We start from the raw sequence: 25219 nt of genomic DNA on the forward strand, positions 1-25219 counted from the left end.
GTGAGATAGGATTTTCTGCTTGTATTGATTTCAGATTCGTTCTGTAACAAGTGTAATCCTTTGTATCTGTTGAAAGAATCTTTCTATGTGTTGTTGAGAAGTGCTGTGTGTTCTTGAGAGGATCAAGATCAGCATTCTTACTGTTGATGTGTTTACCAAGAGAAGTGTGTGTCTTGAGGGGATCAAGGTCACTTCTTTGGTTGTGTTGTAAGTGATCTAGGGTTGATTGCTTAGTGGATTTTCCCAATGGTTTATGAGAAGACTGGATGTAGCTCTGGGTTTAGAGTGAACCAGTATAAATCTCTGTGTGCATTTTCTCTATCCCTTAATTCTTTAAATTCAGTTTTTATTTTTGTAAACTAGTATAAACAACCAATTGTTTTTGTGAAACAACCGATTGTTTTTCTGGTGTTGTGCTTTTTGCTTTGTGTTTTGAAAAACTAATTTCTTAATCAAGATATTCTTGAAGTAATTTCATTCAAGGCTTAAAAGTTTTCGAAAACCCTCTTTAAACCATTCACCCCCTCTAGTTTAAAGCCATACATTCTAACAATTGGCATAAAGAGCTTGGGTCTTGAAAGTTATTCAAGTTGATCCAAAAATCTTTTTTCTATGGTTGGAAAACAATCTTTTGAGGAAGGTGCTTCAATCTACAAACCTTTATTCTGTGGAATGAACTACAAGTATTGGGAGGCCAGAATGAAAATCTTTGTGGAATCTATTGATCAAGGAATTTGGGATTCAATTGAGAATGGTCCTTTCATTCCAAAGTTTAAAAAGAATGGTTCTTTGATTGCAAAACCTTGGTCCCAATAGACCAATGAAGAATATAAAATGGCCAAGCTTGATTGTACTGCTCAAAACATAATAGCTTTTGCACTAGATACTAATGAGTTTTTCAGGGTATCAAAATGCAAAACTGCTAAAGAGATGTGGGACACACTCAAGGCTGCTCATGGAAACATCAATGAACCAAAGCAGACAAGGTCAAGAAGTCAAGCAAGAAGGAAAAGAAGGCAAAACAAGAAAAGCCTTAATCTATGCTTCATGACCAGAAAGGAAGATGACTCAAGTAGTGTAAGTTCATCTAAGTCCTCAAACTCTGAAAATTATAGTCAATTGCTTCAAGCCTTTCAAGAAACGCATGAAGAAGCCAACCGATTGGCCCTCTTGAACAATCGGTTATAGGGAATGAATAGCTGGCTTGAAAATAGAGTCAAATCACTATAAGAGGAATTAGAAATTCAAAAACAGATTTTGAAAACCTTAAAATTGTTTACAAAAACTCCTCTTGCAAGTGTGATACTCTTGTTTGTGAAAATTGCGAAAATCTTGAAAAGAATGTCCACTATCTTGTTAAAACTGTGGATAAGCTTTCTAAAGGTCAATCCAACTTTGAGAATGTCTTGGCATCTCAAAACTGTGTTTTTGGAAAAGATGGATTGAGTTTTAACCCACAAAACAAACAAGATAGATTTTCAAAGTCATTTTCGAAAATGCCAGAAAACAACCGATTGGACCATCGAAACAACTGATTGTTACATGCTTCTACTGCATTAAAAGAGGTCATTCTGTGAGGTTCTGTAAAATCATAAAATATGTTGTTCCTAGGGACTTTATGAAGTGGATTCCTAAGTGCAGTAAAGGTTCAATTGATGAAAGTAAACCAAATGGGCCCACATTCATAAGGGGACCAAATCTTTGTACTTGAAAATCTTCTTTGTAGGAAAACTTGGAGGAGAGCAAGCAACAATGGTATTTGGACAGTGGATGCTCCAAGCATATGACAAGGGACAAATCAAAGTTCCTTAGTATCTCCTTTAAAAAAGAAGGGCATGTGACCTATGGGGACAACAACAAGGGAAGGATTCTTGGGAGATGATCCATAGGAGACAAAGACATCTTGGTCATCCATGATGTGCTCTATGTAGAAGGGCTAAAGCACAATCTGCAGAGCATTAGCCAACTGTGTGACAAGGGATATCAAGTGATGTTCAAGACAAACACATGTGAAATCTGTCTACCCAACACCAAAGAGGTAATGTTGGTAGGTAAGAGAATCAATAATGTTTATCTTCTAGATATCTCTTCACCATGCTCAATTGGTTGTCTTCTATCCAAGCAAGATGAATCTTAGCTTTGGCATAAAAGAATTGCTCATATTCACATGAATCACTTGAACAAGTTAATTTCAAGGGATCTTGTGATTGGGCTACCAAAGCTCAAGTTTGAGAGGGATCACATTTGTGAAGCTTGCCAAAAAGGGAAACAAGTGAAAAGCTCTTTTAAAATAAAAAATGTTGTTTCTTCTTTAAAACCTCTTGAGCTACTTCACATGGATCTCTTTGGACCCTCAAGAACAATGAGCCTTGGTGGAAATTACTATGCTCTTGTTATTGTTGATGATTTTTCTAGGTTCACTTGGACTCTCTTCTTGGAATCAAAGACTGATGCCTTTTCTGCATTCAAGAAGCTAGCAAGAAGGTTGCAAAATACAAGGAACAACAACATAGGCTCAATAAGAAGTGATCATGGAGGAGAATTCCAAAATGAGAAGTTCAGCAAGTTATGTGAAAAGATGGGGATTCTGCACAATTTCTCTGCTCCAAGAACTCCACAACAGAATGGTGTGGTAGAGAGGAAGAACAGGTCTCTTTAAGAGCTAGCAAGGACAATGCTTAGTGAATCATCTCTTCCTAAGTACTTTTGGGTTGATGCAGTGAGCACTTCTTGTTATGTGATGAATAAAGTGCTTATTAGGCCAATTCTGAAGAAGACTCTTTATGAACTCTTCAATGGAAGGAAGCCTAACATCAATCATCTCAGAGTTTTCTGTTGCAGTTGTTTCGTTCTCAACAATGGAAAGGAAAATTTGGGGAAGTTTGATGAGAAAGCTGATCTTGGCATCTTCATAGGGTATTCTCTCACAAGTCATGTATACAGAATCTACAACAAGAGGTTGATGACTGTAGAAGAGACAGTTCACGTTGTCTTTGATGAGGTAGATCGCAGAAACATCTAAATCCCGAAGACCAGTGCTGAAGAGGATGAACAGAGCATCAGTTTGGAAAAGCTGGAAATTTGTGCAGAAAAACAACCGGTTGATTCGCAGAAACAACCGATTGAAATTCTACAACAGAGTGAGCTGCCCAAAGAGTGGAGGATTCCTAGAGATCTGTCAGTGGAAAACATCATAGGGCAAATAAAGGAAGGTGTCTCCACACGTAGCTCCATCTCAAACTTCTGCAGGCACACAACTTTCATCAATTGATGAAGCTCTTAAGGATGAAAAGTGTTGAACCAAGTGGTGTTCAAGTTTTGAAGAATCCAAATCCTTTGAAGGATGTTGAAGCCTCTGCTGTGCTTGATGTTGCTGTGCTGGTTTAGCTTAGTTCTGGGGTAGTTTGGATGTTGTAATCCACCCTTTGATTAAATCTAAAGCATAGGCAATCTCAATCTTTGTGAAATTAAAATGTTTTCAAAACTAAGTTAAAACAACCGATTGTTTTGTCGAAACAACCGATTGTTTATACTTAGGTGTTTTGAGAAAAAAGATTGAAAATTGTTTTTAAAATGGTTGAACTGTTAAGTACCAAAACAACCGATTGATTCGAGGAAACAACCGATTGTTTGTTTTGGGACCATAACAGAAAAACTGTTTTAGCTTTGACTGAGCTTTAAATGATTTAACTGCTTACGCTCCAATCATTAAATGCTTTGACCAATCTTTTAATGCAATTTAAGAGTTTGTTAAGATTTGATAACAAACTACATCTTTGAATATATTCAGAAAAATAGATTTGACAATTAAGAATCTTTTGACAAGTTTTGCAAAGAGTTTCTGAGTTTTTCAAAGAGCTGAGATTGCTAAGAGTTTGTGATTGATCAAAGTGTATGGAATAGGATTCTGCTTGTATTGATTTCAGATTATCTTCTGTAACAAGTGTAATCCTTTTACTCTGTTGAACTAGTATTCGTTTCTGTGTTTGCTGAGATTGGCTGTGTGTTCTTGAGGGTATCAAGATCAGCAATCTTGGTGTAGGTGTGTTGACCAAGGAGAATGTGTTTCTTGAGGTGTTTAAGGTCCTCTTGGTTGTTGTGTAAGTGATTAAGGTGTGATTGCTTAGTGGATTTCCTCAGGGCTCTGAGAAGACTGGATGTAGCTTTGGGTTTGGAGTGAACCAGTATAAACAACTGTGTACAATCTCTCTATCTCTATCTCTTTAAATTCAGTTTTTTTATTTGATAACTGGTATAAACAACTGATTGTTTCGGTAAAACAACCGATTGTTTTTCGGGTATTGTGCTTTTGTTTTATGTTTTGGAAAAACTGATTTCTTAATCAAGGTTTTCTTGAAGTATTTTCATTCTAAGCTTAAAAGTTTCTGAAAATCTTTCTTAAACAATTCAGCCCCCCCTCTCGTTTAAGGCCATATATTCTAACAAAAAGTGGGTTGAAGCTATGCATGAAGAGTTGAATCAGTTTGCAAGGAATGAGGTATGGTTTCTTGTCCTTAGAACAGCTGAGATGAACATCATAGGTTCGAAGTGGGTGTTCAGGAACAAGTTGGATGAAAATGGTGTGATCACAAGGAACAAAGCAAGACTAGTTGCCAAAGGCTACAATCAAGAGGAAGGCATAGATTATGGTGAAACCTTTGTCCCTGTTGCAAGGTTGGAGGCTGTGAGGCTGCTACTGGCTTTTGCTTGTATGAGTGGTTTCAAACTCTTCCAAATGGATGTCAAGAGTGCCTTCTTGAATGGCTACATCAATGAGGAAGTGTATGTGGATCAACCACCGAGCTTTGAAGATCATCAACATCCCAACCATGTCTTCAAGTTGAAGAAGGCTTTGTATGGACTGAAGCAAGCTCCAAGGCAGTGGTATGAGAGGCTTAACAACTTTCTTCTATCTCATGGTTATGAAAGGGGAATGGTAGACAAGACTCTCTTCATCAAAAAGTCAAATTCAGAAATAATTCTTGTGCAAATCTATGTTGATGACATCATCTTTAGTGCTACACAAGATAGTTTGTGTGAAGAATTTGTGGTTACAATGAAAGGTGAGTTTGAAATGTCTATGATGGGAGAATTGTCTTTCTTCCTTGGATTGCAGGTTAAGCAAACAAAGGATGGGATCTTTCTATGTCAATCAAAGTATTGCAAGGAGATTCTCAAGAAATTTGAAATGGAGAGTTGCAAAGAAGCAAGCACTCAAATGCCATCAAGCTGCTACATGGATGCTGATGCTGCTGGAAAGAGAGTAGATCAAACCAAATACAGAGGATTGATTGGCTCTTTGCTATATCTAACAGCTAGTAGGCCGGACATCATGTTTGCAGTGTGTCTTTGTGCAAGATATCAAGCAAATCCTAAAGAGTCACACTTCAAAGCTGCAAAAAGAATTATGAAATATCTCAAAGGAACATCAGCTGTTGGGTTATGGTATCCTTCTCACTCTCCAATTCATTTAATTGGTTATTTAGATTCTGACTTTGCAGGTTGCAAGCTAGATAGGAAGAACACAAGTGGCATTTGCCACCTTCTTGGCTCAAGCCTAATCTCATGGCATAGCAAGAAGCAAGCATGTGTTGCTCTCTCTACTGTTGAGGCTGAGTATATAGCTGCTGGAAGCTGTTGTGCACAGATTCTATGGCTCAAACAACAACTTGCAAACTTTGGATTACAAATCAGCAAAGTTCCTTTGATGTGTGATAACACAAGTGCCATCAATCTTACCAAAAATCAGATTCAGCACTCAAGAACCAAACATATTGAGATAAGTCATCATTTCATCAGGGATCATGTAAGCAATGAGAACTGTGAAGTGAAGTTTGTGGAGACCAAACTGCAGTTAGCTGATATCTTCACTAAACCACTACCAAAAGAGAGGTTCTTCTTTCTAAGAAATGAGTTAGGTCCTTGATCTTAATAATCTCTCCTAAATCTGTTTTGGTACATGTTAAAGTCTATTTGTGAAGACAAATAGGGGGAGAATTAATTGGTTCTTGTGTATTCTTATCTGAAGCTGGTTAAATCTGTTAAAATCTCTAATATAAAATTGTTTTCTGTTGCTGCTGATAGAAACAACTGATTGTTTCGAGTAAACAACCGATTGTTTATCAGGAAATATGCCTTCAATGTGTGAAAATCTAACTTGCTGCTGTAAGAAACATTGGACTGTATTTATGATATTTTTGCAGGTACTGCTTCAGATTCAATCAGATCAAACACAAGCACCAAGGATTTGTCTTCATCAAATTGGGAGAGATTGTTGAACCAAGTGTGTTCAAGCTTTGAAGAATCCAAACCCTTTGAAGGATGATGAAAGGCTGATTGTGCTTGTTGTTGCTGAGCTATCCTTTTAGATAGGATCTGGGGTAGATTTTACAATGTAATCCACTCTTGATTGAATACAAAGCATAGGTATTCTCAATCTTTTTAAAAGAAAAGTGTTTTTCAAACTAAGTGAAAAACAACCTATTGTTTTGTTGAAACAACCGATTGTTTTATACTTAGGTGTTTTTAGAAAAGGTTGAAAACTGTTTTTATGGTTGACTTGCTGTCAAAACCAAAACAACCGATTGACTCGTGGAAACAACCGATTGTTTGTTTTGATACCATAACAGAAAACTGGTTTGTGCTTTGACTGAGCATTAAATGATTTTCTAACTATTTACGCTCCAGTTTTTAATGCTTTGACCAATCTTTGAATGCAATTAATAGTTTGTTAAGATTTGATAACAAACAACTTTGATTATATACAGAAAAACATATTTGAGTTTTTCACTGATTTTTGCTTAAGAGAAAAAGTTGAGATTGCTTAGAGATTGAGATTGATCAAAGAGTGTGAGATAGGATTTTCTACTTGTATTGATTTCATATTTGTTCTGTAACAAGTGTAATCCTTTGTATTTGTTGAAAGAATTTTTCTGTGTGTTGCTGAGAAGTGTTGTGTGTTCTTGAGGGGATCAAGATCAACATTCTTAGTGTTAGTGTGTTTGACCAAGAGAAGTGTGTGTCTTGAGGGGATCAAGGTCACTTCTTTGGTTGTGTTGTAAGTGATCTAGGGTTGATTGCTTAGTGGATTTCCTCAGTGGTTTCTGAGAAGACTGGATGTAGCTCTGGGTTTAGAGTGAACCAATATAAATCTCTGTGTGCATTTTATCTATCCCTTAACTCTTTAAATTCAGTTTTTACTTTTGTAAACTGGTATAAACAACCGATTTTTTTTTGCGAAACAACCGATTGTTTTTCTGGTGCTGTGCTTTTTGCTTTGTGTTTTGAAAAACTGATTTCTTAATCAAGATATTCTCGAAGTAATTTCATTCAAGGCTTAAAAGTTTTCGAAAACCCTCTTTAAACCATTCACCCCCCTCTAGTTTAAAGCCATACATTCTAACAGTTTTTACCCTTTCTTTCACTCTATTTGTGAAGACAAATAGAGGGGAATGGTTTGGTTTGGTTTATGTGTTGTATCCTCTGCTACAAAACTCTGAACGTTCTGCAGAACTATTGGCTTGTATGATTTTAAATTCTGCTGGTGTATGCCTATATACACATGTGGGGAGAATGGTTTAGTTTTCTGGTTTTTCTGCTCAAAGGTTTATGCAAAAAACTGGATTAAGTGTGCCTTGATATCCTGCTGCTATATATACTCTATATTTGCATCAAATCTGTTTTGCAAGTGCTGGATCAAATTCAAAACAAGACAACACAAGCAACCAGGTATTTGTCTTCATCAAATAGGGGGAGATTGTTGAACAAGGGCTTTGATGTCTGCAAATCCATGAAGATTGGTTGAAGACTTAGTTGTAGCTTGTGTGTGTTGGTTCTGGGTAGTTTGAATTTGTAATCCACTATGGGTTAGAATCCAAATCTGATTTAAATCAATTTTATGGCTATCACTGCAAGTGGACCAATGTTTTTGAAGTCAATAAATGAATTTGGTGAGATAAAGCACAATGATTTTATCACTAAACACATGAGAGATGTAATTATGGAGGTCGGGCCGATCATTGTGGTACAAATTATAACTGATAATGCAATTATATGTAAGGCAACGGGTATGCTCATAGAATTAGAATTTTCTTAAATCTATTGGACTCCTTGTGTAGTGCACACTTTAAATCTTGCTTTGAAAAATATTTGTTCAACAAAAAATACTGAAAGAAAAAGTGATATTTATCATCAATGTTCTTGGATCTCACAAATTCCTGATAATGCTACCTTTGTTAAAAACTTTATTGTGGGGCACTCTATGAGATTATCAATGTTCAATAACTTCAACTCATTGAAGTTGCTTTCTATTTCCAACAAGATTTGCTTCAACCATAGTCATGCTTAAAAAGTTTAAAAGTTTGAAAAAAGGAGTCAAAGAGATGGTTATTAGTGATGAATAGTCTTCTTAGAAAGAGGATAACGTGGATATTGCACAATTTGTAAAAGAAACTTTGTTGAGTGATAATTTGTGGATGAAGGTTGATTATATAATTGCTTTTACTGCCCCTATTTATGATGTTCTCATAAAAAAATACGAATATAGCTACTCTTAACTTAGTATATGAAATGTGAGATTCAATTATTGAAAATGTGAAAAAGGTCATATACCAACATGAAAGGAAGACAAAAGCTAAGCATTCAACATTTTTTAAGGTAATAAAGTCAATATTAATTGATCGTTGGACTAAGAGTAGCACATCTCTTCATTGTTTGGCTCATTCTTTAGATTCAAGGTAATACATTATATAGTTAAATTATTTTATAATTATATTTTGTTGTGTACATATTATTTATTATATTATATTAATTTATGTTTATATATTTTTAATTTTATAGATATTATAGTCATGAATGGTTAAATGAAGATTCAAAAAGACTTGCCCCACATCAAGATGTCGAAATTACTCATGAAAGAAAAAAATGTTTTAATAGCTACTACTTTGATGCGAATGTAATGAGACATGTAAATATAAAGCTTGCAAGCTTTTCAGATGGTAGAGAAATTTTTTTCTGATGTTGACTCCATAAGGGATATAAGTAAAATGGATGCAAAATCATGGTGGATTGTTCATGGAATTCATGCACCAACACTTGACTCCTAAGCTACTTGGACAACCATGTTCTTCTTCTTGTTGTGAAAGAAATTAGAGTACCTACTCTTTTTTATAATTTAAATAAGTTTATCTTTTGCTAGATTAAAAAATATATTAATAAATTTTAATAATATATATATATATATATATATATATATATTCATGTCCCATGTCCTATATTTTTTTAATTTAATCATTCTATATTTTAAATTTAAGTATATTTTTGTATTCATGTTCGCGTCGTATCCGTATTTATGTCGTATTTGTATTCGTATCAATGTTTATGCTTCATAGTTTAAAGCTGTGATGTAGACTTAAGAGTGTTAGTTTTCTAGAGCAAGAGATAAAATTTGATCCAAGAAAACCACTAGAAGGGACCTTCAATAATCCTAACTAGATCTCCAATCACCATCACTATAGGCATATAAATCATGTATGATAAAAATTGCAAATTATCCTAATTTCTATTCTCAATGTTTTTTTATGGTTTAAATCCTATATCATCATGTCAGACTAGCTTTAGGAAAAGATCAATTTCCCTTACATTGAATACATATTTATAAAGAACTAAAAGGGTGATAAGTTGGAATCAAATCAAAATTTACAATTAGGAGAATTGGGGATAGTGAATGCACAAGCACAACCCTAGTTTGCTGACTGATTTAGAATAAAATATTACCCTTTTAGACTATTATACATTGTAATTAATTGCTTTATTATATTTACTAAAATTACATTAAAGTTTGGAAATTTCAATAAACTCTTATCATCTGTATATATAATAATGGGAATTAAAGATTGAACATATATAATAATGGGAATTAAAGATTGAACATAAAGCATGTTTAAAAGAAATCAAATAAACCCCTGTCTTTTAGTTACTAAGGCTACTTGACTAATCCATCTAAGGTCATATGATAACAACACCACTTTTGTAACCATTAAGACCTTAATATTACAAAAATTTAGAGATATTACATTTTTTTTATTAAGAAAACACTAACTATAAGATATTATTTCTCCTTTAGATTTTCATAGTATTATTTTCTTGTTTTTTGAGATTATTGTTGAACTTGGTATTATTATCTCTCTAAGTCTACATTTTTAGTATTCTCATCCTTGTAGGCTTTCTGCCAAGTATTTTCACCTCTTAACGTATCCACTATGGATTACACTATACACTTTAAAACAATATGTTCTCTGTTATGAACTTTGACTAGTATACCTAGTAAAATGGATTTTTAAATACAAGTATTACTATTTACGTAAAAGAACATTTGCGTAGGAATTTAAAATCTAAGAAAAAATATTTGGGTTGTTTGCAAGTTAAATAAAATAAACTTAAAATAGAAAAAATTAAAAACGTATGCATTTTATTGAATAGTTGGCTCGCAAAGAAAAAATTGTAAATTTCATTTACAAGTCTCCGTTAAATTTCACTAAACCATCCCTCAAACAATAAATTTAAACCAATCAAGTTTATATTCAAATTATAACATCAGTCTGCTTCTACATGTAAATTTTAATTTCTTAATCAAATGAACCTAAATCAGATTATTGTAATCTCAATTCCTTAACAACTCTAATCAAGTAAACGACGTCAATAATTCAAGACTTTAAAAATACTTTATTAGAATTCTAACATTAATCCTAATTAGGCGTCTTTGCAATCAAAACAAAAATATAAATAAAGAAAAAAACACTGACTAATTATTCAAATTTGAATTATTTAACCAAATGAACCTAAAACCTTATTATAATCACAATTCCAATAAATTAATCAGCTTTATAAATCGAAGGTTTAAAGATACATAATTAATATTGACGTATTTCTTACATTAATCCCAATTGGACGTTTTTGCAATTAAAATTAAAATATAAAAATAAAAGAACAGTAAATTAATTATTCAAAATTTAATTTTGAGTAAATGATCGCAAATCAAAATCACAATTCTTTGACAAAATAAAGTAATCAGCTTTACAAATAAAGATTTAAAAATGTGTAATTAATATTAACGTATTCCTTTCAAATAAAAGAACACTAACAGAAAAAGCTATGCATTGATTGTAATAGAGTTCATGTACATTGGCCGAAATCAAAAACAGTTTCCACATTAGTATTTTGTTGTGTATGAAAACACATCAGTTGAGAGGGAGATTAACTCCTTTTTGTTTCAAGTATTCCTTGGCCTCAACAATGTCCTGAAAAGAAGCAAAATAAGCAACATTCTTTTACAATATGCCACAATCGGTAGACCATATCTGAATTCTAACTAGGAACAATGGCTTCAATTTTTTTACATCATGAATCCAACATCAATCTAGTATAATCAGGCCATAATGATTAGCTCCACCGGCTTCCTTAAAAAAGTAATTAGGAGGAGAATAAAACTAAGTGCATAATGACCACAATGACAATTGGAATGTGTTGTTAGTAGGATATGAAATGTACTACTAGAAGCTTCTTGTTTAGTAGGATATTAAATGTACTACTAGATGTTGTTAGAAACTGTGGAAGATTTTAGATATCTCTTTGTAATAATTACTGTAGTGTTAGAGTTCTCTGTATATATACTGTTTCAATTAATTCAATAGAATAAAAAATCTTCTTTCATTCAGATTATTCCTTTCAAGTGACTGTAACTTGAATAGAGTTAAGATTTGTGGAGGCAAAATCATTTTCTTATAGTAGATGCACTGCAAATACGGAAGAGGGAGAGTAGAGAAGAGAAGCACTCGTAATTTGGTGATGAGATAGATCCCTGATGTTAGCAAAATTAGGTTTATATTTAGCTGATGAAATTTGCTATCCAGCATATGGAAAGAGTGCCAACTAAATTCACAAACTTATGGGGGAACAATAAAATAACCTTCACTGATGATTGCATATGTTGGAGATGCAAAATATTCTACCTAATAATAGCTTAAGCTTTGGGTGGTTGGTTGGTCCTGTTGATGACCCACACAAAAATCCAGTATTACTTTTTAATAGAATAATTGGAGCTTGACATGGAATACGTTGCAGACCCTATATATCAGTGACAGAGTGTTGTTCACTGATAATGAGGATGACGATCCTTTGCAGTGTGATGTAGATAGCTATATAATTCTAGGATTGCAGCATGGTTTAGATAAGAAATATTAGAAGATTTTTGTGATTACATTGGACTTATAAAAGTATCCTTCTATTCTACCATTCCCATAACCACTCCAGATTCTCCACCAAGAATTTCTTTTCGAATAAAAATGATAAATCTCAGGGATACGATCTTGGTGATAGAAACCTACCAACTCTAGTGGTAAATGACACAGTAAGTCACTATGAAATTAGAAGAACTGAGACACACACCGCATGCTTTAAACTAGAGTGGACTCTTGTTTCAAACATAATAATAATAATAATAATAATAATAATAATAATAATAATAATAATTAAAAACCACAAAGTTATAAAGGTCCAAAAGAATAAAATGCAGGTGGAAAACAGGATTGGCTTGTTTGTGTGGTCTTTTATTTTTAAGACTTCACTCGTATTTTTTCCTTTTATAAGAGAACATATCCTTTTCTTATAAGTTTTTTAAACAAATATCAATAAAATCTAATTTTCAATTCACAGTAAGTATGGAAATTGCACATATTTTCAGTCCAGAAATTTTTATGTACACACAATTATGAAATGAGTAAACTACACATGTACATATCAATCAAGTAACATGCATATTCCATAGGCACTATAAAGCACAAATCAAGGAAATTACATTACATTGCAATATCTAATGAACAAAAGGCATAGAAGAATACCTTCTGCAACAATAGAGCTTCTTGAGGACAGGTTGGAAAATTCATCAGACCAACTCCAACCATTAATAGACCGTAACATCCTAAAGACACAACAAAATATATAGGTAGCTGCACAGAGGACAAAACAAGGAATAGTCAGCATTATGTAATTAGAATTCAACAAAATAGAGCTACAACAAGATCGATGAAGGTGGAAAAGATCATAGCGCTTTGCTTATAAGGCTTAGGTTAGGTTTGAATTTAGCGGCCAGTAACCCCCTCGATAGGGAATCTACATGCACAACTGCATGCCCCACCCTTGAATACAGAAAGCCTCCCCACCCACCCAAAAACTATCTTGTCCCAAAAACCAAATGAAAATAAAAATCAAACATATAATAACATGAAGACCTACCAGCCAAGTATAGCTATCTGGAATCACAGAAGTTTGTAAAAGGCCAATCCATAACACTGTAATGGCTACTACCAATGCCAAAATCTTCACAATATGCTTCATTTATAATCTGAAATTAGATCAAATAAAGAATTCCTGAAGATCAAGACCAGACAATCCAAGCGTAAATTGAAAACAAATATCAAAAGATAACAGACAAAATCATTGAATAGGATGAAGGAATTCAATTCATTCATTACATAAAGCATTCACACATCAAATGTATTCAAAATGCTAAGATAGCCTTAAAAGTTAAAACTTATTAACAACCAGTAAATCAACGCAACCACACTGAAAAACGTAAGTACATACAACATTTCATCATTTCCTTCCTCCAGGCAAGGATCAAAATAAATAATAAAATACTATCACCTTCACGAGGATACCAAATCCTACATGACTACTTAATTGAATTAAAAACTATTTGCCACTTCCATCAGGTGGGATCTCCATGAAAGTCATTTCATAGTTTAATGTAACTCAAAACCCTTGCGCAATTTTCCAGCATCACTTGGAAGTATCAGTACAAACCTACCAACTAAAAATCCATGTCACAAGATCAAGGAAACCAAGAACACAAAATTCACTGCACATGAAATGAATTCAAAATACAGGTTTACATCATATTCGGAATGGCACCAATTCCTAAGCAAAGAAAACATTAATGATGGTTATTAGTTATGACAGTATATCCTAGACACTTAAATTCACTGAATGGTTACCACGAGACATTACATATCAAACTAAGTCAGAAAGGCCCCAAATAACAGTCCAATAATTATTGGATAGTTCACTAACAATCCAATGATAGTCAAAGCTAAAAAAGTTTTAATTTCCATTACATGACAACATTCTTGCTGCAAGTTTTGTAGCCAAAGATATTTTTAAATATTTTCTTATTTAATCTATTATTTTTATATTTTACATAATTATGCATTTTTCATTTATAATATAAATATTTTTTCTTAACCAATATTTTTATTTTGTATTTTACATTTTTTCTTTTTTTAAATATGCATGTGTGTGAACAAAATGCTTATTTATTAAATGTTAAGCTATATAACAGTAAATGATGCTATGTTAACACATATATGGTCTCATAACATAAGACCATGATTCCACGAAGAGAAAATCATAATAGAATTGCTAGAATCAACCTGAAAACAAACAAGACATGTGCATCGTGTCAGGGTGAAGAACTAATTTGCCTATAATATATGAAAAAAATGCTTATGTAGAACCAAAAATCCTTTTCATGACATATCTCTACAAATAATTCCTCTTTTAAGATTAAACGAGATCTTATATATTACAAAATCGTTATAAACAATTAACCCTATAATCTCTAAAACAGTACTCATTTCACAAAAGCTTTTCCGTATGTACATTTAACTCAAGTTTTTCAACAGCACTGCACACACATTCAATCAAATAGAAAGTTTCATTCTCATATCCTACTCAGGAACACAACAAATCAAACTTTTCTTTTTAACAGAATCTTTATTGTCCTTTTTTTTCTTCACATTTTTTCCCTTTCCCTACTATTCAAATCACAATCCAATTTAAAGCTTTATATGATATTCTGATAGAAGAACATATCTTTCTGGCTTGTAGAAGAAATTTTAGCACGACACTGAGAGAATACAATTTCATTCTTTATAGATTACAGGAATCAGAATATAATGTTACACAGTGTCTTATGTGCCTTCCCTTCCCCCATTTATAAATATGTAAGTATAATAATTAAAGGGTAGGAAGTTGTAAAAGTAAAAAAACACCGTCCGTGTCGATTATGGAGGAACAATGTTAATCATGGAGGATTATACAACTCTTTAGTTTTGATGATGCACAAACCTGTAACTTCTATCATTATACATTAGACTATGTATAGCTAGCTTATCATTCTTTATCATCATTTCAAAGCTTTTCAAACGTTTTTTAAATTGAGCAAGAATATATAACTGATTATGTTAATATATAATTGATTATCTTGTGAGAGACAATTCTAAGAATTGACATTGCCTTGCACATTAATCAATTATTTTTTTAGATAATCACTTACATTGTTCCTAATGAAGTTTCCAGATTCGATCAACAACAAAATAATCGATTACTAATTATAGTAATTGATTAACTCTTTTGCACGAAGCTTATATACATGCTTTCTCTAGAAACTACATCAACTTTTGCTAATACATACATATAACTCTACTCTCCAACTCCAAGATTTGCTCCAATAATCAAAAAAGTATTTTTTTTTCTTGAACAAGAACCGAAAGATTGAAGATCATCCTTATTGAAACTTGCTGAAGGTTTTTTCAAAATTTCTGGAATTCAATCACAAACAGGTGATATATGGGCAGATCCAGAATTGAGGATACTAAAATTTGTAGGATGGCAGGGTGGTGAAATGATAGTTTGCATTTATGTTTATGCTTCAATGCCCCAAATATAAAAAAGGCTTCCTAATCCTGCCCGTAGCATCCAATGTTATCATTTATTCACGCATGTAAGGATTCTTCTCTGCCATGTCCTAATTACAGCCTACCAAATTAGCTTAACAAACGAAATTTTCAATCTTCACCACTTACCTTTCTTCAACCTCTACCTTCTCGGTTAAGAAAAATACATTCGCCAAATAGATTGCTTGACAATGAAATATGTCAACTCAAGCTCAAATGCGAAAACAAACTTCTCAGTAGCAAGGCAGTACCTCGTTCAACTATATGTACATTGAAAATAAAAACTTAAACAACCCAATGGAATCGGAATCAACACATACAAGAGAAAATTTAAAAGTCAAATGTAAAGTATCGAATGATTCTGAATAAACCTAAGTTCAATCTCCAATCGATCATATTAATCAATAAACCTAGCGGAAATACAAGCGTTTTTCTTTTTTTAATGATTTGCAACATCAACACTAACGCACACCGAAAGATTAATCGATAAATCAAAATTCGAAAGCAAAAGAGAAAACGGAAGGAAGAAGAAGAACCTCGTGATCGCAGTTGCTTCTTATGCTCCTTCGGGTACAGAGCGCCACAGCAGCGAAATGAAGAACAAAAGAAGAAGCGTTGATGTGTTGGCACGGTTTCACTCCAATTTGAAAATATGATTCTTTTTTGTCACAACTATTCATCAGTTGAATTATCTCTTGTTTTTAGGAAATGGCATTTTTTTAATTTAGAGTCTTTGTTTTATGCCTTGGATTAGAATGTTGATTTGAAGTAAAAATGTAAGAGTAGATAGGGGAAAATGAATGAAAATTTTATAAATATTTGTAATTGATTTGATCAGTATAATTGAAATTATTATTTTTAATTGAAGTAAGATTATAAATATGTTATTGTATTTAAAAATAGTAGAAAAATAATTTTGATTAACTTATTTATAAATTATAGTTATTTTAATTAAAACATTGTTTTTAATATAACTGTCTAGCAAATATATAAATTATGTGAAATTGTTGGAATATATGTATGATTTTCAAAAAAATTATTTGATTCTATTAAAAAAAAATTAACTACATCAAGGTAAAAAAGTGTCTGGGAAAAATTAGAAATGCAGAAAATCTTAATATGTTCAAACGAAATTATGTAAGATTTGTTACCAAGATTTAACATATTTTTTCTTGTACATATGGTTGTTTACCTTTTACTTATTTATGAGTGTCTATCTTTGTTGGTGCTCCAAAATCTCTTATATGATGGGTCGAATTCAGTTGGTTAATACGGTGATTACTGGATTTTTAGATTATAGATTTAATATGTATAAATGACATGTTTCACTTCTTAAACAAGTTGACCAGTGGTGTAGAAATTTTATTTGGACCGGTGATATTATAAAAAAAAAAGACAGCTATCGTTAATTGGGCTACGATTTGTTCTCCTCTTGAGAATAGAGGTTTGAAAATTATTAACCTTCATCATGAAAATATTGCGTATCTTCTTAAGCTTGTTTGAAACTTTACTTATAGCAATAAGCCTTGGTTTTTTCTCTTGAAAGTCAAGGTTCTTAAATCAAAATACAAGTTTAGAATGGTTTATAGATCCTCGTCTCTTTGGCCTAAAATTAAGCAGTTTTATTCTACTATACTTGACAATACTTCTTGGACTATTGGTACATGTACTTTTATTAATTTCTAGAATGATAAATGGTGTTCTACTACTTCTTCAGCAAATATTGCAGGGTTATCTGATGGTGCTAGCATTCTAGATACAATCTCCCATGTTTGAACTAGTAGTGATTGGAATATTCCCCTGTCTTTACAGCAGATGTCTCGTTTTTTTAATCATATCATAGTTAGGGAGGGTTAGGATATTCCTAATTGGATTCTATATGAGTCTGGTCGTTTCACTCTGAAATCGACTAGGACTTTTTTATTGGAACTAAGAATTCCCTGTGATTGGGGTAAATTCATTTGGTTTTCATTTATTCTGCCTTAAAAACCCTAGTACTCTGGAAAGTTTTTCATGGGCGACTTCCTATATATCAACATATTCAGTATAAAGGTTTGCATATTTTTTTTATATGTACACTTTGTGGAAAGCAAAAGGAATCGATTCAACATTTAATTTTTGAATGTTCTAGGCTTTGCATATTTGGAGTTGGGTTCGACAAATTTTTCTTACTCCTCAATTCTCTAATAAAGATAATATTCTTCTTTTATTAAGAGGGATGGTAGTCATTTGGTTAAGTTGTTTAAGTTTGTTGTGATAACTTTTTCTATTTGGATGATATGGTGTATGAGGAATTATGCTAGATTTCGGGTAAAATTGATGTTTCTAGGGCTATCTCGATAATTAAAGATTTAACTTGTCTAGTGGGAAATTCGTCTAAAGCTTCAATGAAGAATGATATGTTGGACTTCAAAGTCCTTAAGTTTTTTGGTATTAATACTCGTACTAGTAAAGTTCTTCTTCCTCTTCCTGTTATATGGGAGTTCCTTTCACCAGGCTGGGTTAAAATGAACATTGATGGAGTTGCTCGAGGATATCCTGGTTTTGCTACTTGTGAGTATTGGGAAGTTTATTGGTGGATTCTTTACGTTTCTTGATGTTCAAACTGCTCTGGTTGCTGAGTTTTATGCAGTTATATATGTTATGGGCGAAGCTAAAAGGATGGGGCTTACTAATATATGGCTTGAATGTGATTTTTCCTTGGTTTGTGCTGCATTTACTGCTAGGATTATTGTTCTGTGGATGTTTCGTAATCGTTAGAATACTTGTCTTAATTATTGTGGAAAAATCAGGTTTAGGTTTACTCATATTTTTCATGAAGGGAATGCGTGTGCTGATAAGTTGGCTAATTTATTATTTATTCATAGATAATCATTTCAATGGTATAAAAGGCTTCCTTCTAGTCTATTTTTAGAATTATTTGTGAATAGGTATAGTCAACCTATGTACCGTTTTTGTTAACATATGGATTCTAGTCCGCCATATTTTTTTGTATTTTTTTAATAATATTTTTTTTCGTGTGATGGAAGATGATTGTTGTTACTTGAGGTGTCAACATAACCGAGATGTCAAGTTGCATAATGATGCCTAACATGAAAGCCTTATATACAAAAAAATGAAATTTATCAATAAAGTGAGAAAAATTACTTCCCTGAGGACTCGAGATGTGTAAAAGGTATAATGAAGTAATTTATCATTCATCAACATATCATCTACAATCCTCACATTATGATTGTGCATGTATGGTCTCATCATGATTGTCAATGCCATATCACCATCATAGTTTAGGGTCTCAAGGATGGATAAAGAACTCAATTTTTGAGCTTGTATTTCAGATGTGGCAAAGTCATCCAATCTGAGGGGGTGATTACAATCCTCTTCTTGTTAACCTCATAATAGAGGTTACCATCATTTGTAATCCTCATATTTGAATAAAAGTCTCTGATGAGATCTTCAAAATATGGATATTTCAACATGAGAAAATGTTTCAAACCTTGATGTTGCAAATGATGTTGAAACTCAAACCCTAATGATGCAAAGAAGGGGTAATTCATTATTTTTCATGGGACAACTACTCTGCCATAAAACCCTTGGCCATACTCTATCATCTACTCTATTGACTAAAATATCGTTCCTAATTTAGCACGTCCTCAATACTGAGGGGTCATGGAACAAGAACTATTTCATCAGTAGGGGATTTTCCTTTACCCTTTTTGTGACTGTGTTGTCTCTTAGTAGATGAAGAAATTATTCCTAAAAAACTTAGCATATATGATGGAGGAAATATGAACACTGACATAGTATTATATCATAATAATTAAAATAGTAATATACTATGAAATAAATAACGTATAAATAATTGCACATGAAATATTTTTCAAAATATAACGTATTTGAATTATATGAAATGTTCAATAGTTTTCATCAATGAAAGTACATGTGCAAGATGTAAAAATGAAACAACCAACCATTAATAAGTACATAAATATCCATAAATAAATACAAAGTAAGCTACTTTAGTGATTCACAATCATAATATTAAGCAACTTCCTCATTCAAAACTTTAGGGTGTTGGAGATCCCACATCGACTAGATATTAGAGCCTTTCATTGTATATAAGTGGGTGCAAACCTCAACCTCATGAGCCGGTTTTATGGGGTTGAGTTAGGCTTAAAATCCACTTCGTAATATGGTATCAGAGCCATTTTGATCCTATCATAGCGAGTATTTGTTGGGCCTATCGTGCCACCTGCTATCGGGCCGCTATCGGACCACCCATAATATATTGTCCCACGCACGAGTTGGTAGTCTCGGTGTGAGGGGGGTGTGTTGGAGATCCCACATCGACTAGATATTAGAGCCTTTCATTGTATATAAGTGGGTGCAAACCTCAACCTCATGAGTCGGTTTTATGGGGTTGAGTTAGGCTTAAAATCCACTTCGTAATATAGGGACATGCTAAAAAACTGCTCTACAGTAGACGAGTGAGCACATAGGAAGTCATAACGCTGATCCAAAACATCATCATCATGTATGTTCATCTCGACAAACATGACCCATATACAACACATCATGTAAATGTGTGCACTAAATAGGTGATTTTGTCGTTCCTCTGCAAGTACATGTTGTCAATTATATTGCATATTTTCTTTCGCTACCGCTGCTACTCACTCACATGACATGGCCTACTGCTTAGCAATATCAACCAACTTATCTATTTGAGCAATACCTCTCCCAAGGGCATCACTGACTACACCAAGCCTTTTATTCAGCTTGTCAAAGTGTGCATCCACCATGAGGGCTTTTCTTTTTTAGCCCTGGAAGGAAAAAGTACCAGCAAATGGCTAAGATGGCATCGATAGGGGTACCAAAGTTGAACCAGGGTTATATGAATCGACATGTGACATAGGTTACCGAGGAGTTTCCCATTGTGCCACATCAAATTTTTGGCTCCTCTGGGATGTAGTCCATATTATTATCATTCAAATTAACATTAAAATGTTGTGTTTGCATGTGCCATCTAGCCTGACAGATTGTCTTGACCCCTTACCCTGCATCATGATTAGCTCCCCACAGTTTCTCTATCAAGTCGTAATGCCTGAAGGGATTGACACACCATTTTAGCGATTGAGGGCTTTCCCAAAAATTCATGTAAAGCAATTATATTAATTGTTTACATAATCTTGTTTGAATGTGTATACTTTTACAAAGTTCAATACGTTACCTAGATCAAGACATCCCACACTCCGTCCTTTGCCTCAAAACATTCACTGGTTTCTTTCCTTGCGAAACCACTCAATCCACTAAAGAGATCATGGACCTCGTGACATTTGTCCTTCAAACATTTTTTGTTTGTTTGTTTTTTACTTTGTTCTTTATAATTCTTACCAATCCAAATTGCCGTAGGGTGTCAACAATGTTATTATAACCTTGGGTCACCCAACTGTCGTCAACCCAGTTACCCAAGCATGCCTCATCCACCATGGGACTAAGAAGTCGGAGATCCATGTCCGTAGTTCATTTTGTGAACTCATGAATGCCTCTGAATCCATGTTAAACCTAATAAAGAACAAAAATCATGAAATAACATTAACATAAGACATAAATATTCATTGTGGCTGAATGTGAACATCAAATGAACATAACTTCTCACTAATAATATCTTTTATTACATAATTTTAATTGTTTGCATAATCTCTCCACATTTCATTAGTTATATTGTTCCTAATTTGTGACCCGAGCCAATAGTCATCCTCACAAACTTGCAAGTATGATACATCTAAATCTTGTTCCATCATTTCATGGTTAACTTCTTCAAGTAAAAACTCATCGTTGTCGAAATGCGAAAAAAGTTATGAAGAATATAACACATTAAAACTATATTTGTCATAGTATCCAATGATTAATGAGGCTCAATTTTTCTAGCTATAATTAGGAATAAGTTCTTTTGCTTACACGCAAAACATTCAATCCACATGCAACCATGCAAATGATTCTCAATGATGTTACTTGCGTGCACAATTTGATTTTTTTCTTGTAAGTCTGAAATTATATTGAAGTTCACACCAACAACATTGTCATTTGTGGATGATATGTTATCCGTCTCAACATCATCAAAATGAATATACCAATGATTATCGTTATCCATGAACACAAATCCTTGCACACAAACAAGCATATAACTTCAATTACCAGGAAAACAACCATGACTTGAGGTTTAAGGTTGATGGTTTGAATTTGGGGTAGGGTTGATGGTTTGGGTTTGGGATAGGGTTAAATGTGGGTTATAGTTAGCGTAAGAGATACATTTAGGTTTTGGGGTTAGGGTTAGGATTGTGTTTATGGTTATGGTTAAGGTTTGGGTTAGAGTTAGGGTAAAGTTATGGGTTATGGTTAAGGTTTAAGGTTATGTGTTGGGGTTATGATTAGGTTAGTATTAGGGTAAGGGTTATGATTAGGGTTGGGATTAAGTTAATAGGGTTAAGACAAGGATTATGATTAGGGTAATGATTATGGTTAAGGTCTTGTGGGTTATGATTAATGTTCACAATTAGAGGTTAAGGTTAGTGTTGAGGTATATGGGTAGAAGTAAAAATAAATAAAACAACAAATTCATTATTAAAACTAATTATACAACATTATTAAATTACAAATAATTTCAAACATGACCACAATCCAAAATGTAAAGATACTGTTTAGTAAAAATAGTTAATTTCTTATATGATTCAACATAAATTTTCATTTCCACACCTTTGAAACAACAAATCTTTTATCCACACTAAGTTTTCACATCTTAAACACTAAAATCAGTTGTTTACCATATTCCAATAAACCAAAAACAACAAAATTAGGTTTCAAATGACTTCATCACCAAAACATATCACATGTTACAAAATAATTTAAGCAATTTCCATCTCATCAAACATAAACACTTATCCGCACTATAGGAGTATGAAACAAGCTCAAGTTTGAATTTTGGAAGACCTAGAGATTGTTTCCACACCACTAAAGGACACCAACACCACAACAAAAACACCTTAGGACCAAGTAAACACAAACACAACTACATACTCAAAGAAAACAAACTCATTCATGCAAACGAAGCCATATAAACCAACATTCACCAAACTATCACCACTCTGAACTTTCAAAACGTCCTCAAGACAAAACCAACTAAATGAACTTCATAAAAAGTAAATCAAAAGCGAGGGAATGAAAATACAACATCCATAATCGATTGCGTGAAGAGAATAATCAATTTTCCACGTAAAACAAGAACATAATCGATTATGGCCAATGAATAATCGATTACCAGTTAAAAAATTTAGAACCTATCCCCCACGTTCAAAGCCCTCAATAGAGGCAACCACACGGAGAGCGAGGCAAGTGCGTTGAGGAACATGTCGTTAAGCTTCATGGTTGAAATCGTGTTGCAGCTGAAGAGGCACCGTAGAAGCACCACATAGCACGAGAGCGAGAGCGAAAGCAACACACACTCCACCCTTTGCCATGCCACATGATGATGTCGCACGAAGAGTAGTTTGGGTTCGCACACTAGATTCGGAACCGCTTGATTGTTGAAGCGTCATGCAGGAGGATTACCGAGTTCAAAAACTCCACGAAGCCTACAAAACCGTGGCGGGAATCCGAAGAGGACTCATCATCAAGGTTGAGGACTGACACAGCGGGGCACAGTAGGCGCCACCGCTTCGCGAGAATGCCAATGACCATTGCATGTTTGATTGGAAGGACAGAGAGGATTTGGAAAAGGAGAAATATAGTAAATAGAGAAGAGAAAATCTCATGGTGGTAGTGAAAGAAGGAAAATGGAAAGGGTAGAAATTTGTTTGTGAGTTGCTACGAGGGTTACAAATATGCGCAAGTAGAAGAAGAAGAAAAGAAGAATGTGAAGAAAAGTTATTATATCGCTTCTTAATAGTAATGACATGATAAATATATATATATATATATATATATTATGTTTGTTTTAAATATATCTGACATAATACATCTCACAATATTTACTATTTTGTCACAACTTCATTTATTATGATGGGTGGATTTGACCGGACATAGTAAGTCGTCATTGATTCTTATTTTTGTATTAGTGGAAGTCTTCACACGCAATGGATAATCGATTATGAACTCAAAAAATGAGCATAATCAATTATCTTCAACATATAATCAACTATCCACTAATCGAACCTACTTTATGTTTTGTGAATGCTCACTGGTTCGTTTTCAGTTGCCCCTTACCTTAATGGAACACCATCAAAGGAGGAACCAAGCTTAAAACAGTAAACCACTAATGACCACTGAACTAACCACCTGCAACACGTCTAAACCAACAATCATGTAAACCATCACATATAATCGACTATTGATAGAGCTTAATCAGTTAACACACAAAGCAAACACATAATCGGTTATTCATGTAGCATAATCAATTATCCATACAAAAAATATCACATAATCGATTATCATGCTTACATAATCGATTAACAAAGACAAAAATTAAGTATAATCAATTATGGAAGAAAAGCAAATTGATTATGCTTACCTTTTTTCGTCCTCTCCATTGACCATTATTGCAACAGTTGTTGCGACCACCATAGGGACCAAATCACACACCCCAACACTCTATTTAAACACCAAGCTCACACACAAACAAGTCTCACACCAAGAACTCATATAAGATTTGTTATCAGTAGCAACCAAGTAAGTGTGAGGATGATTATACACAACATGCCTATTTATTTCAATTTTTCAAACTTCATCTATCCCAACTAACCCTTAGTCAAGGAATAGCTGAACTGCATCTTCGTCAAGAATCTTTGCATGAAATCTCGGAGCTCCAATAGTGGAAAAACTTGTTGTCATATACAGATAAAGGAAGGTTAAAATGACATTTTGATCCATGCATACATGGTCTTTCTCTCATTTTTTTTGCATGTGAACGAGATACTGAACAATACCCATTCATGTTTCTCATTTCATTGCACATCACTAGATTCAAACAACTCTCCATCCTGCTTTTCCATCTTTGTCAATAGTTCATTATTAGAAGCAAACACCACCTCAGTCTTATGAGTAGTGCACAAACACTAGTACATAAAAAAAAACTATAAATAAAATAAAAATTAAGAAATTAATTTCTAAGACATTTTTGAAACTATTTTATCACATTTCAAGGAATTACTTTCTAAATCTGACGACCAACCAATTAGAATATAAACTCTACTTAAAAGAATATATAATATTTATCTATTCTGTAATACTAATACTATTGTTTAATGAGCCAAATTAAAATTTCAAATTTTTGACATAGAAAATAGTAAATTAATTCATAACATCTGCATATATTAATTCATAACATAGAAAATTATAAAAATAACTTTTACGAAACTACATCAAACAATTGTAAAAGA

At 33.2% G+C, this 25219-nt stretch overlaps 1 protein-coding gene and 1 pseudogene across 1 annotated transcript; one reads left to right on the plus strand and one right to left on the minus strand.

Annotated features, from left to right (window-relative positions):
* The window catches only part of LOC150029006 (uncharacterized), a 41032-nt pseudogene extending 32685 nt beyond the window's left edge, over nt 1-8347 (plus strand).
* A 2790-nt stretch (nt 8348-11137) lies between these two features.
* On the minus strand, nt 11138-16469 carry LOC137810717 (dolichol-phosphate mannose synthase subunit 3). The gene is made up of 4 exons (XM_068612127.2): nt 16328-16469; nt 13291-13399; nt 12897-13004; nt 11138-11297 (listed from the first exon to the last, which is right to left on the minus strand). The coding sequence occupies exons 2-4, from the start codon at nt 13390-13392 to the stop codon at nt 11238-11240; spliced, it is 270 nt and encodes an 89-aa protein (XP_068468228.1). The 5' UTR covers nt 13393-13399; nt 16328-16469; the 3' UTR covers nt 11138-11237.
* Between the last annotated feature and the right edge of the window lie 8750 nt (nt 16470-25219).

The sequence above is a fragment of the Phaseolus vulgaris genome, chromosome 2 (assembly GCF_051622355.1).
Source record: "Phaseolus vulgaris cultivar YP4 chromosome 2, ASM5162235v1, whole genome shotgun sequence".
Classification (NCBI taxonomy): Eukaryota; Viridiplantae; Streptophyta; class Magnoliopsida; order Fabales; family Fabaceae; genus Phaseolus; species Phaseolus vulgaris.